At 40.8% G+C, this 13,548-nt stretch overlaps 1 protein-coding gene across 6 annotated transcripts in view; it reads left to right on the top strand.

Annotated features, from left to right (window-relative positions):
* Positions 1–13,548, top strand: part of Trim2 (tripartite motif containing 2) — a 169,707-nt gene that overhangs the window by 31,677 nt on the left and 124,482 nt on the right. For 4 of the 6 annotated variants that reach the window (XR_015449067.1, XR_015449066.1, XM_087205758.1 and 1 more), the window contains exon 1: positions 12,709–13,336. The exons of the other annotated variants lie outside the window; for them this stretch is intronic. Coding sequence is in view for 2 of the 4 variants with exons in the window: in XM_087205758.1 (XP_087061884.1) it covers positions 13,307–13,336 (30 nt within the window). In the remaining 2 variants the exon portion in view is untranslated. Of the gene's footprint in view, positions 1–12,708; positions 13,337–13,548 lie in introns of those variants that run through there. 6 annotated transcript variants of the gene reach the window in all.

Raw genomic sequence — 13,548 nt, 5'->3', positions numbered from 1 at the left:
TGTGATACAGATTTTTCAGGCGAGCAGATTGCAAAAGTTGTAGAGTCAGGGCAGCTTCCACCCAGATTTCAAAGGAAACCTGGAAGACCAGGAAAGGAGCCCCTGATAGGGTAATGGGTGCAAGTGTGAGAATAATGCCAAAGGTGCAGGGGAAACCCCCGGAAGTAGATGCCAGAAGCATGAACATCTGGCACAAAAAGCCACAGGCAGTGAGTGAAGCCAGCCCAATAGAGAGACCACGTGGGCTGCAACCAGCAAGAGCTTAGGTGTGGGGCCACCCAAGCCCTTTGAGACTCGCATCTTAGCACCACATGCCCAGGACACTGGATATAGAGCTACAGGACTTAATGTTTGGCCTGATGGGTGTCAGTCTTGGGTTCCTGTGATTTCTTTTCTGTCCCCCTATTCCTCCCTTTAGGAATGGGAACGTTTATCCTGTACCGTTGTATTTTGGAAATCAGTAACTGGCTTTTAAGTTTTTATAGATGTTCACAGCTAGGGATTTGCTTCCCATTTCAGAGGAGACTTTGACTCAGAGCGCTGAGAATTGCTGGGACAATTGAGACTTCGGAGAAGGGTTTATTGAGTTTGGATGTATGCAAGACAGTTGTGTCACGTTGGGTGAGATTATGAGCTTGTTAATATCTTCACTTGGAGCCCAACTCATGGGGCATTATGCCAAGTTTCTCATAAAGGTGCATTGTTGGGTTGTATAATAGCCACGGTTATTCTTTTGAATATTTTTATTGCTGAATTATTAATTTTAATTTTATGACTTTCATTAAACAATCAGTACTTAACAGGCAAAAATATCAAAAAATAAAAGTATTGAATTTTTAAAATTTATTGAGAATTTATGAAAAAGCATCAAAATTTTCAACATTGACAGTTTTTTACTGTACAAAGTCTAGAAAATAACAACAGAATAAATTCCTTTATGAACTACAATGAAAATACCGATAGAACTCTACAAAAAAAAAACCTTTAATTATCACACACAATGCAGTCTTTTTTTAAATTTAATTTTATTGGTACATTTTAGGTACACAGTATAATGACATTCATCATTGGAAATTTGCACCTTTACATAATCTCTCTTGGTTCTTATTTTTCCCCCTTCCCCTGCCCTCCCTTCAACCCCTCCACCCCTCCCTATTTACAAAGACTTTGTTTCCATTTTTCCATTTTCTCATATTAATTCCATTCCCTTCTTTCCTCTCCCCTACCCCTCCCACTTCTCCTTCCCCTTTGCCCCTTTTCTTCCTATTTCACATTACCTATTATACCTTTTAGTCCTTATTTACACTTTCAGTTTCTCACACTAGAGAAACTATTCGGTATTTACACATGTGTGTCCTATTTATTTCATTTAAGAGTATCGCTTCAATGTGCATCCATTTAGCTATAAATATGTCTACTTTCTCATTTTTATGGCTGAGTAGTACTCCATTTTATTTAAAAACCACATTTTCTTTATCCAGTCTCCAGTTGATGGGCATTTGGGCTGTTTCCAAGTTTTAGCTATTATAAACTGTGATGCTGTGAACATGGGTGCACATATATCACTGTGTAAAGATTCTTTTAATTCTTTGGGGAAGATCCCCAGCAGGGGAATAGCTGGGTCAAATGGGACTTCCAATCCTAGTACTTTGAGGTATCTCCATACTGATTTCCACAGTGGTTGCACCACTTGACACTCCCACCAGCAGTGGAGCAGGGTTCCTCTTTCCCCACAGCCCCTACAGCATTTGTTACTGGTTGATTTCATGATAGCAGCCATTTTTTCTGGGGTGAGGTGGAATCTCAGTGTCATTTTCATCTGCATCTCTCGAATGACCAGTGATGTTGAACATTTTTTCATGTTCATTTGCTATTACTGCTTCTTTGTCTGAGAAATGTCTGTTCATTTCAGATGCCCATTTTTGGATTGGGTCTTTAAATTTGGGAGGTCTGATTTTTTTAAGTTCTTTATATATTCTAGATAGTAGACCTTTGTCTGAGTAACAGCCAGTGAAGATATTTTCCCACATTGTGGGTTGTCTCTTCACACTGTTGGTGGTTTCTCTTGCTGTGCAGAAGCGTTTTAGTAAGAACAGATCCCACTTGATTGTTTATACTAGTTCATGGGCAACTGAGGTTTTGTTCATAAAATCTTTTCCCACACCAGTGTCTTCAAGAGTTCTACCTAACCTCTCTGTTCCATCCGGTTCAGCGTTTGTTTTAATATTTAGATCTTTAATCCATTTTTATTTTAGTTTAGTGCATGGTGAGAGATATAGGTCTAGTTTTAATCTTTGGCAAGTTGAAACCCAGTTTTTCCTGCATCATTCATTAAAGAATCTATCTTTCCTCCAGTAAGGGTGTTTGGCTCCTTTATCAAAGATGAGATGGCTGAGTGGGTCTGGAGTTGTTTCTGCATCTTCTAATCTGTTCCACTGGTCCTCAGGTCTGTTTCTTTGCCAGTACCATTCTGTTTTTATCACAGTTGCTTTGTAGTATAGTTTCAAGTTGGAGGTTGTAATAGCCCTTTGCCATGCCTCTGTTACCTAGAATTGCTTTTGCTACTCTGGGTCTCTTCTTGTTCCACATGAATTTTTGGATTGTTTTCTGAAGATGTGTAAAGTGTGCTGCTGGGATTTCAATTGGGATTGCATTGAATCTATATAGCAGTTTTGGAAGTATGGCCATTTTCACTATGTTAATTCTTCCTACCCAGGAGCAAGGCATGTCTTTCCATTTTCTGATACCATCTTCAATCTCTCTTTTCAGAGTGCTATAGTTTTCAGAGAAGAGGTCTTTGATTTCTTTTGTTAGGTTGATTCCTAGGTATTTCAGTTTTTTGGATGCTATTGTGAAAGGAATTGTTTGCCCTGTTTCTCTCTCAGTGAGTCTGTTGTCTGTGTACAGAAAAGCTGTTGATTTTTGTGTGTTGACCTTGTGTCCAGCTACTTTACTGAATTTGGTTATTAGGTCTAGAACACTTTTGGTGGAGTTCTTGGGGTCTTCTATATAGAGTATCATGTCATCTGCAAGTAATGACAATTTGACTTCTTCATTTCCTATCTTTATTCCTTTTATTTCTTTCTCTTGTCTAATTGCCGTGGCTAATGTTTCCAAAACCTTATTGAACAGGAGTGGTAATAATGGACATCCTTGTCTTGTTCCTGATTATAGTGTAAAGGATTTCAGTTTTTGACCATTTAGTATGATATTGGCTGTTGGTTTTTCGTAGATGGCTTTTATCAGATTGAGATAGAGACCATCTATTCCAATTTTTGTAGGTTTTTTTAAAATCATAAATGCATGTTGGATTTTGTCAAATGCTTTTTCTGCATCCATTGAGATGATCCTATGGTTTTTGTCCTTGGCTCTATTGATATAGTGTATTACATTGATTAATTTGCATATGTTGAACCATCCCTGCATCCCTGGGATGAATCTCACTTGGTCCGGGTATATGATCTTCTTGATGATCTTCTGCATTCTATTTGCCAGTATCTTATTAAGGATTTTTGCATCTATGTTCATTATTGAGATTGGCCTGTAGTTCTCTTTTTCAGTTGGGTCTTTCTCTTCTTTGGGGATCAAGGTGATGCTTGCTTCCAGGAATGAATTCAGGAGTATTGCTTTCCTTTCTCTTTCATTGAAGAGCTGAAACAGTAGTGGCAGTAGTTCCTCTCTAAATGTCTTGTAGAATTCAACAGTGAAGCCAACAGGACCCATGCTTTTCTTAGTTGGTAAGTTTTTAATTATATTTTAAATTTCATTGATTGATATTGGGTTGTTTAGAATTTTTAGGTCTTCTTTGTTCAACTTTGGTAATTCGTATGTACTAGGAATCTGTCTATTTCTTCTGAGTTTTCCACCTTATTGGCGTATAGGTTCTCGAAGTAGGTATTGATGATCCTCTGGATTTCTGCTGGGTCCATTGTAATTTCATCCTTTTCATTCTTAATTGCATGGATTTGGGCCTTTTCTTCCCTTTTCCTGATAAAGTTGGCTAAGGGTTTGTCAATTTTGTTTATTCTTTCGAAGAACCAACTCTTGGCTTCATTGATTTTTTTTTTTGTATCGTTCTCTTAGTCTCCATTGCATTGATTTCTGCCCTGATCTTTATAATTTCCTCCATTGTATGAGCTTTTGGTTTGTCCTGCTCTTCTTTTTCTAGAAGCTTGAGGTTCAGCATCAGGTTGTTTAATTGGGCTCCCTCTGTTTTCCTAATATGAGTATTCACTGCTATGAATTTCCCTCTTAAGACTGGTTTCATTGTGTCCCATAGATTCCAATATGTTGTATTATCATTGTTATTTAATTGTAGGAACTGTCTGATTTCTTCTTTAATTTCCTCTGTGACCCCTTGGTTATTCAGAAGTGTGTTGTTCAATTTCCATGTGTTTATGAAATTCTTGTGGTTTCTTTTGCTATTGATCTCCAATTTCATCGCACTATGGTCTGATAATATACAAGGGATAACCTCAATTCCTTTGCACTTACTTAAATATGTTCTATGAGCAAGTGTGTGGTCTATTTTGAAGAACAACCTGTGTGCAGCTGAAAAGAATGTGTATTCTGATTTTGTGGGGTGGAACACTTTGTAAACATCTGTTAAGGTCATTTGTTCAAGAATTTGAGTTCTAGTATTTTGTTGCTAACTTTTGTCTAGTTGATCTGTCTGTTTGCGATAGTGGGGTATTGAAGGTCCTCCACTACTATTGTATTAGTGCTTATATGATTTTTCATGTCCGTTAGTATTTGTTTTATACAGTTGAGTGCACTAATATTTGCATATATATATTTATGATTGTCATCTCTCCTCTTGGATTGTTCCCTTTACAAGGATGTAGTGTCCTTCTTTGTCTCTAAATCAGTGTTGTTTTGAAATCCACTTGATCTGCAAAGAGGATAGCTACTCCTGCTTTTTTTCAGGTTCCTTTCATATGGAGTATTGTTTTCCACCCTTTAACTTTCAGTCTATGAGTTTCTTTTTGAATTAAGTGTATTTCTTGTATGTGGCATATTGTTGGATCTTGCTTCTTGACCCATCCTGCCAGTCTATTTCTTTTTATTGGTGAGTTGAGACCATTAACATTGATGGTTACAAATGATATGTATGGACTTATGCTTGTCATGACTTTTTCTTTTTTTTTTTGGATTCTCCCCCTTTGCATTTAATTTCTTGCCATGCCTGATGCATTCATTTTGCTGGGTTTCCTGGGGTTGTGATCCTCATTGTCTTTTCCTAGGATATTGTCCAAAATTTTTTGGAGTGCTGGTTTGGTATTTATGAAGTTCCTAAGGTTCTCTTTGTCATGAAAGTATCTTATTTCTTCATCAGTTTTGAAAGACAGTTTTGCAGGGTACGTCAGTCTGGGTTGGAGGCTGTTTTCCTTTAGGGATTGGAATACATCACTCCAAGCTCTTCTTCTTCTTTTTTTTTTTTTTTTGGTACCAGGGATCAAACTTGGGTCCTTGCGCTTGCAAGGCAGGTAGCAGCATCACTGAGCTAAATCCCCAGCACTCCAAGCTCTTCTTGCCTTGAGGGTTTGCATTGAGAAGTCTGCTGTGATTCTGATAGGCTTTCCTTTGTATGTGATTTGTTTCTTTTCTCTACTGCTTGTAGAACATTGTTCTTCTTTTGGGTTTCTGGAATCTTAACAATTATATGCCTCTGTATAGATATTTTTTGATCAAGGCTAGTTGGAGTCCTATGTGCCTCACTTACCTGTATGTCAAGTTCTTTTCCCCTGCTTGGGAAGTTTTCTGCCCTCACTTCTGTGAACAGTTTTTTTATGTCAACTGCACTCTCTCCTGTTTCTTCATTGACTCCTATCAGTCTTAGTTAATCTTCTTTGCATCGTCTAGCAGCTGCTGGATTGATTTCTCATGGTCCCTTACAATTTTAAAGAAATTTTTCTTTTCCTGGTCACTAATTGTAATCTTATCTTCTATATCTGAAATTCTGTCCTCACATTGGCTCATACTGCTGTGTAAATTTTCAGTGGAGTTTTTTTTTTGGTACTGGGGATCGAACTCGAGTCCTTGCACTTTTGCAGCAGGCGACGAAACCACTGAGCTAAATCCCTGGCCCTCAATGCAGTTTTTAATCTCCTGGACATCTTTTTGCATCTGTTTTGTGGATTCCATATGTTTCCTATGTTGGGATTCCATCATGTTCCTCAGCTCCTCTGTTCTTTTATCTGTGTCCTCTCTAGATTTATTAATCATGTCTTGCACTATGGGCACAATCTCTGCTCTTATTTGAGAAATTATTTCTGATTTCATTCTTTCCAGATCCTCTTTTGTTGTCAGTTCAGGGAGTCCAGGCATTTGAGTATCAGAGTGTTCCATCTCATTTCCCTTTGGGGTTGCTGTAGGTGATCTGGAAATCTGGTTTTGAGGCTTGTTTATGTGTCTTCTCATTTTGACAGGGGGAGGGGGATGCTGGTGGCACCCATGATGCTTACTTCCTCTGAGCTGGGAGCGGTGGTACAGTGGCCCAGAAGCCTCCTCCTCTGCGCTGGGAGCAGTGCTATGGCGGCCTCAAAGCCTCCAAAGCAGTCTTCACACATGACAATAGTGCATTCCATACATATGTATCGCTTACACTGACAGCACATGTGTTTTGCTTTCCTGGCCTTTTTGTAGGACATACTTGACATCTTGCTGGTCTTCCTGTTTTGTCAGAAACTTCTTGCTGTATTGTACAGTGTGCACTGAGCAAGAAAATAAGATATCAATAAAATAAAATATCAAATGTGTAATGAGTGCTTAGAATAGATATCAACATTTTCATGTCAGCTGTGTACTTGCTTACAAAACCTAAAAGATAACATCAAAAATGAATACCTATACAATCTAACTACAAACAAAAATCTACCACAAAAAAAAATCTTTGCTTTGATTGTCACACCCAACACAGTCTTCACACATGAAAACTGCATGTTACATACACAAGGATTGCTTACACTGATAGCTTGTATGTTTTGTTTTCCTGTCCTTTTTTGTAGGACACCATTGGCATCTTTTTGGTTTTCCTGTTGTCATACAAGGTCTTTGTGATTCTGTGCCTGCCTGTTTACTTGTTAGCTCACCAGTGTGCTCCACAATTTCTTTGCATAGTTCCCTGGGAAGAAACATTTTGTTTTTCCTCTGCTATAAATGATCTCTTGTGAGTTCTAGTCCCAATCCTCTAAGAAAATTTCTCCATTGCATTTTGCACTTATAATTTTCTTTGTAAACTATCAAACTGCTTATGCCACACATGTTTAGGATTGAGTAAAATACCACCATTGGTCTATGTTTTGTGTTTTGAGTGACATCATAATTGCTGCATAACTCATCAACAACATCTACTCTGCCTTTGGTTTTGTTGTAGAAAGTTACTATCTCAGGATTGTGTTTTGTGAAGGTTTCCCTATCAATATTTCCATCATGGTGCAGTGTTTTGAATGTTTGTTTGTTTGTTTTGGTACTGGGGTTGGAACTCAGGTCCTTCCTTGCGCTTTTGAGGCAGGTGGTGGAACAACTGAGCTAAATCCCCAGCCCCATGGTGCAGTGTTGATATCAGCAGTACCAGTTTGTTTTTCTTTGCCGTATATGAGGCCAATGTTATATCTTTCTGAAATCCAAAGATTGTACCATACAATTCTCTGTTTTGAAATTGCAACATTTCATTTGGAATTTCTGCTTTGTTCCTGCGTACGGTTCCTATGCTAGTCATCTTGTGCTCTATTAGAAAATGTAACATCAATTGGAAACTTGTAAATCGATTGTTGAATGTCACATTCCAATTAATTTGGGAAATGGGAGCAACAAGTCTGTTCACAGCATCGTTCAGTTTATTACTATTCAGATAATGGCTAAGTTCCAGGATAAATTTCTAAATTGAAAGCATAATAAGTCTTCACATCTATAAGGGGATAAATTTTTATGCCATATTTTGAAGGGTTTTTTTGGTATATACTACCTAAAGCTACAGTGACCATGAAATACTGCCAGATGTTTGTCATGTAATCAGATGGTGTGTAAATAGTTTGACAGTTACCCACAAATCTCTCAGACAATGAGCAAATAGCAGCCAGTTCATTGGTTCTTTTTCTTTCTGGGTAGGTAGTTCTGTCATCAAGCCTCAGGCAATTCTGACGGAAAGCAAATCTTCTCACTGTCATTGTTATTCTACAAGCTTCAAGCTCACACCTATCCCTTTTCCATAAGTCTTTTACATTCTTGTGATTACCATGAGAAATCCTTGCTAAGTACAGCAGACCTGTGAATGTTTTCAGTTCACCTAATGAGGTGTCATAATGAATACATTTTGAGTATGGCTATTGTTGCATACAGAACATTTTACTTGTATTTTGGCATTTGTGTATTTTACAACACCTTACAGCATTTCATCTGTTACAATTTCTGACATTGAATGGTAGTGCTGGCATTCTGTCCAAAAGGTTTCACCCTTGCCAAGATCCTCACTATATTTTTGAATCTAGTTCTAATATTAGATTGTTCCATTTGGTTTCATGACCATTTCCTACCATTTCAGCTAGTCAAATATGTACTCCCATTGCAGTTTTCTTTGTCATCTGAAACAAGGAGGTCTGCATATTCTGTGTCTGTATCGGGTGATTCTTAGTCCATGTCACTGTCATAGGAACTTTGCCTCACATGGCCAACATGAAAGTCATTATCATCTTCATCATCCATACACGAGTAATCTGAGTATTCACTTTGGACCTCCTTCAAAACTTCCAAATCTGTTTTTTCATGTGCTAATGTATGACTTGTGGTACTTCTACCAGAAAAATGAAAAGAAAACTTTTTAAAAAACAAATCCCCCCACCACCACCTTGGGCTGGGGATTTAGCTCAGTGGTTTCTCCACCTGCTGCGCAAGCGCAAGGACCCGAGTTCAATCCCTGGCACCAAAAAAAAAAACAAAAAACAAATCCCCAGTACACAGAAATTTAGCAATAAGCATTTCATGAATAAAACTCATCTGTTGCTGCTTTGGAGCTCCTATACACACCTTGCCCTTCATCTGCCAAGTGAGTGAATACACAGATGGGTTTTTGCTTTCCCCAGGTGCAGCTACTGAGTCACACCCACATTCCATTATGGTAGGATACATATTTATGTAACAGAAGAGTGATGTGAGTGTATTTTACCCGCTGTGATCCTCAGGTAAATATACACAAAGCCTGTTAGCCAGAGCATTGTGGGTAGAAATGCCAGTTTGACATTTTTGCACACGTGTCGCTATTCACCTTGCCATTGTAGTACTAAGTGATTAAAAACAAAGATTGCTTCCTGTGTCCCTCAGATGCAGCTACTGGGACACACAGCCAGCTACTATTACGCTAAAGTACAAATTTACAGTAGAAAAGTATGGGATGGGTTGTGGTAACTCAATGTTATGCCCTATGCGTTGGGTATCAAGTTGACAAGGGGTAGTATGTGATAGTTAAGCTTAATTGCCAATTTAATTGGCTTGGGAGTTGCCTAGGGGATTAGTTAAGCACACTTCTGTTGAGTCTTGGAGAGTAATCTTGAGATCTGTATCTGGTTTCTGCCTCCTTCCTCTCTGGCACCATTCTCTTGCTCTTTTCAGGCAGCTTTGCTCTGCCATGCCTTTCTGACACAATGTTCCCGCCCTGGAACCAGCTGACCATGGACTGAATCCTCTGAAACCATAAGCAAAAAATTTCTCCCTCCTTTAAGTTGTGTATATCAGGCATTTGGTGCCAGTGAAAAGTTGACTAACACAGTCTCTTTGATCAGTGATTCTGAGAAAAACCCCATATCTACATGCATAAGAATGAAACTAGACCACTATCTCTCACCAGTTATAAAAATGAACTCAAAATGTATTAAAGACTTAACTACAAGACCTGAAATTAAGAAGCAAATAGAAGAAAACATGTTTCATGACTTTGATCTGTAGGAGGATTTTGGGGAGAGGACCTCAAAAGTATAGGGAATAAAAACAAAAATAGACAAATGAGGGCTGGGGATTTAGCTCAGTGGTTCTGCCACCTGCCTCGAAAGCACAAGGACCCGAGTTCAAACCCCGGTACCAAAAAAAAAAAAAAGACGAATGAGGTTATATCCAAAAAGCTTCTGCACACTGCAGGGTACAGTGAACAGACCAAAGAAACAATGTATAGAATGGGAAAAAATATTGCCCAACTATACATCTGACAAGGGATCAACAGCCAGATTATTTAAGGAACTCAAACTCAATAGCGAAAGGTTTATAACATGGACAACAGACATTTCTCAAAAGAAGGCATACAAATAGTCAATGGTATATAAAAAAGTTCTCAACATCACTAATCATCAGAGGAGTCCCAACCAAAACCACAATAAGATATCACCATACCCCAATTAGAATGGCCATTATCACAAAGAAAATAAAAATAACTAATATGGTGAGACTGTACAAAAAAGGAAACTCTTGGGACCAGGGATTTAGCTGAGTGACACCACGACTGCCTTGCAAGCTCAAGGTCCAGAGTTCAATCCCTGGTACTGGAGAAAAAAAAGTTAAGACAAAGAAGGAAACTCTTACACACCATATGCAGAAATGTAAATTAGTACAGCCATTATGTAAAACAGTATGAAGGTTCCTAAAAATTTTAAAAATAGAACTAACATATGAAGTAGCAGTCTGACTGTTGGGAATATATATATCCAAAGAAAATGAAATGAGTATGTTGAGGCGACATCTGTACTTCCATGTTCTTTGCAGCACTATCCACAGTAAGCAAGATATGGAAACAGCCTGTGTCTACCAAAGGATGACTGAATAAACAAAATGTGTATCACAGTGGGACACTGTTCAGCCACAAAACAGAATGAAATCCTGTCATGTGCCATACGTTACAATTATATTAGAGGAATAAATTCTGGTGTTCCATTACATAGTAAGGTAACTATAGCTAACAATGTGTTGTATATTTCAGAATAGCTGGAAGATGAAAGTTTGAATTTTCTCACTATAAAGAAATGACCAGTTGAGGTGATGAAAATGCCAGGTACCTTGATTTAATTATTGTACACTAAGCATATATCAGAATATAATACTTTATCTCATACATATGCATAGTTACTATGTCAATTAAAAATGAAAATAGTTTGCCAGGTGCAGTGGCCCACACCCATAATCCCAGGTTTTTGGAAAGCTGAGATGGGAGGGTTACAAGTTCCATACCAGTCAGGGCAACTTGGCGAGACCCTGTCTCAAAGAAGAAAAAGGCTAGGGATATAGCTCCGCGGCACAGCACTCACTACCTCGTGTGTGTGAGGCCCTAGGTCCAATCCCCAGTACTGCAAAAAAGAAAAAATAAATTTCAAAAAAGAACACCTAGCCCCACCCTACCCCACAAGAGAACCCAGAATCCTAGAGCCTGGCTTTGCTGCCTTTCTTTGAGGTCCAAGCACCCTGCCAAGGGTCCCTATCTGACTCATCAGGACAACCACCAAGCCCCACCCAGACTCCCGGGACTGACAGGGCCAAGCCTGCTGAGGGGTGAAGTGGTGGTCATTTCTGCTGCAGGAGAGCTGCCCACCAGTCCTTCCAGCTGCTGCTCCTGCAGGCCACTGGGCAAGCCCAGCCTTCCACCTGCCTCCCTTACCTAAAGCCCCTATGGGCTGAGCTGATGGGGTTGGATTGTGCTTGCCCAGAAGGTTCGTCCCAGAAGAGGAACTCACAAGGACTGGATTTATGAAATGCTTGTCAGAACTTCTGGATTCCATGGTGTGGAGCCCTTTTGTGCTCACCAAAATCCAGTAGGATAGGGCCCCAGCAGCAGAGGACTGTCCCAGGACGGGGTGGAGCAGTTGCAAGGTGACAGTGACTTCTGCCTTAAGGAAAGAACCCTGGATGAATTCCTCACCTGCTCCTTTCTGTGGTCCAGCAGGGAAAAGGGTTATGGCACCTGTGCTGTAGGCAGCAGATGTTGCCAGAGCCCATCCAGACCATCAGGAAGGTCCTGGAAACTCTGCTGCATGGAGGAGGCCAAGGAGAACTGCACCTGGGAAATGTCCCTGCTGCCAAGGTTGCTCTTCACTAGCCAGAAATGCCATCTTTGCAGGCCCCTTCTTTCCCACATCTGCATGTCTGCCTACATTTCCCTGGAGGAGGAGGAGGAGCACTTGGTTCCCAGGTTCATCTCAGGTCCTCAAGCTGGGCTCTGTGAACTCTGTCTCCTTCCTCCAAGGTCCCTGTATGTGATGCTGGGGCCTGAAGACCCCTCGGAGCTGTTCTCAATAACCTACTCCCTGCTTATAGGATCTAACTTGAAGCTGTGCCTTGGGCTTAGTACCAGTTAGCTAAAGAAGGACTAATTTAAATCCTGAGCCCCTTCACCTTCTACCAAAGAAAGCGCTAGTCACTCTCCAACCCTTGACCTTGGAGGTCAGTGAGATCACGGTGCCCAGCCCTGGGGTGTTGCTCAGCCCCGGAGCTTCAGTGTCTGTGGGAAGCAGTTTCTCCCAGAGCCGAGTCCTGCCCCAGCCCTAGGTGCTTTCCCTGGGGGAAGATGCCCCAGCTTCTGGCAGGTGATAAAGATACGGAAGGATAAGGAAATCCAAGTGGGAAATCCAAGTGGGTCTCGTCCCGTCCCTGCCCTGCTGTAGAAAAGGAGCATTCCATCCTGTGGAGCCTGGGCAGTGCCAGTGCTGGATGCCTGCCTGGCAAGGTCATGTATCAAAGCTTTCTTCTCGGCCCTTGGAAACTGAAACCTGGGGCATAGGTGCAGTGGTAAAGGCCATACATGGCCCGTCGTTTCTGACACCTGCTCAATGCTGATGGCAAAGGAAAGGTGATGGAGCAGGTGTGCAGGCCTGGAGGGGGAATGAAGCTCCGGGGAATCACAAGTGCCTTCCAGGGCATGCACCCTGTAGCCAGAAAGAGGACTCTGAATGCCTAGAGCAAGAAGCCTTTAGAGGCACTTGAGGGAGTCACCCCCGCTAGGATAGTTGTTAAAGAAATGGGCCCAAACAAAGAGAACCACAGTTAAAAACTAAAAACACAAAGGCATTGGCCCTTCCTGTTCAGTGTTCCAAACTCCTGTCTCCTCTGCTTCAGAAGGAAATACAATATCTTAAGCAAACTGAGCCCAGAAAGGCTGTTCATTGGCTCCCATTGTGCCCAACACCGCAGCCCCGCCTCTCTGGCCTCCTCTGAGGAGCCGCTGATATTTTCCTAAGGGCCACCCTTTAGCTCCACAGCCCGAGGACTATAATGGGCCCAGTTGTGCGAGGGCCACAGGGAGCCAGGTCCCTGGTTCCACAGAGGCAGGAGCCCAATGCCCCAGAGCGGCTGCTATGGAACTCTGGTAAGAACTCGGCTAAGTGGATGTTGATTTTTTTCTGGGCTAGCTGGGTTAATTCCGGGGACTGGGAGAAATAAGTTGTGATTGAGTCGCTAGCTTTTTCTGGTTATAATTTTTTGCCTGTGAGAAATGGAAGGAAAGGACCAGTTTGCTGGGATTTGCTGACGAAACTCGCAATGAACCCTATGAACCCAGGCAAGCAAGGAGCGACAAAG

Source organism: Heterocephalus glaber, unplaced genomic scaffold (assembly GCF_053883595.1).
Source record: "Heterocephalus glaber isolate CG9 unplaced genomic scaffold, H.glaber_assembly_v1.0 deba00000613, whole genome shotgun sequence".
In the NCBI taxonomy this organism is placed as follows: domain Eukaryota; kingdom Metazoa; phylum Chordata; class Mammalia; order Rodentia; family Bathyergidae; genus Heterocephalus; species Heterocephalus glaber.
Note: the sequence above shows the minus strand (reverse complement) of the source record. Positions and strands in the feature narration are given on the sequence as shown.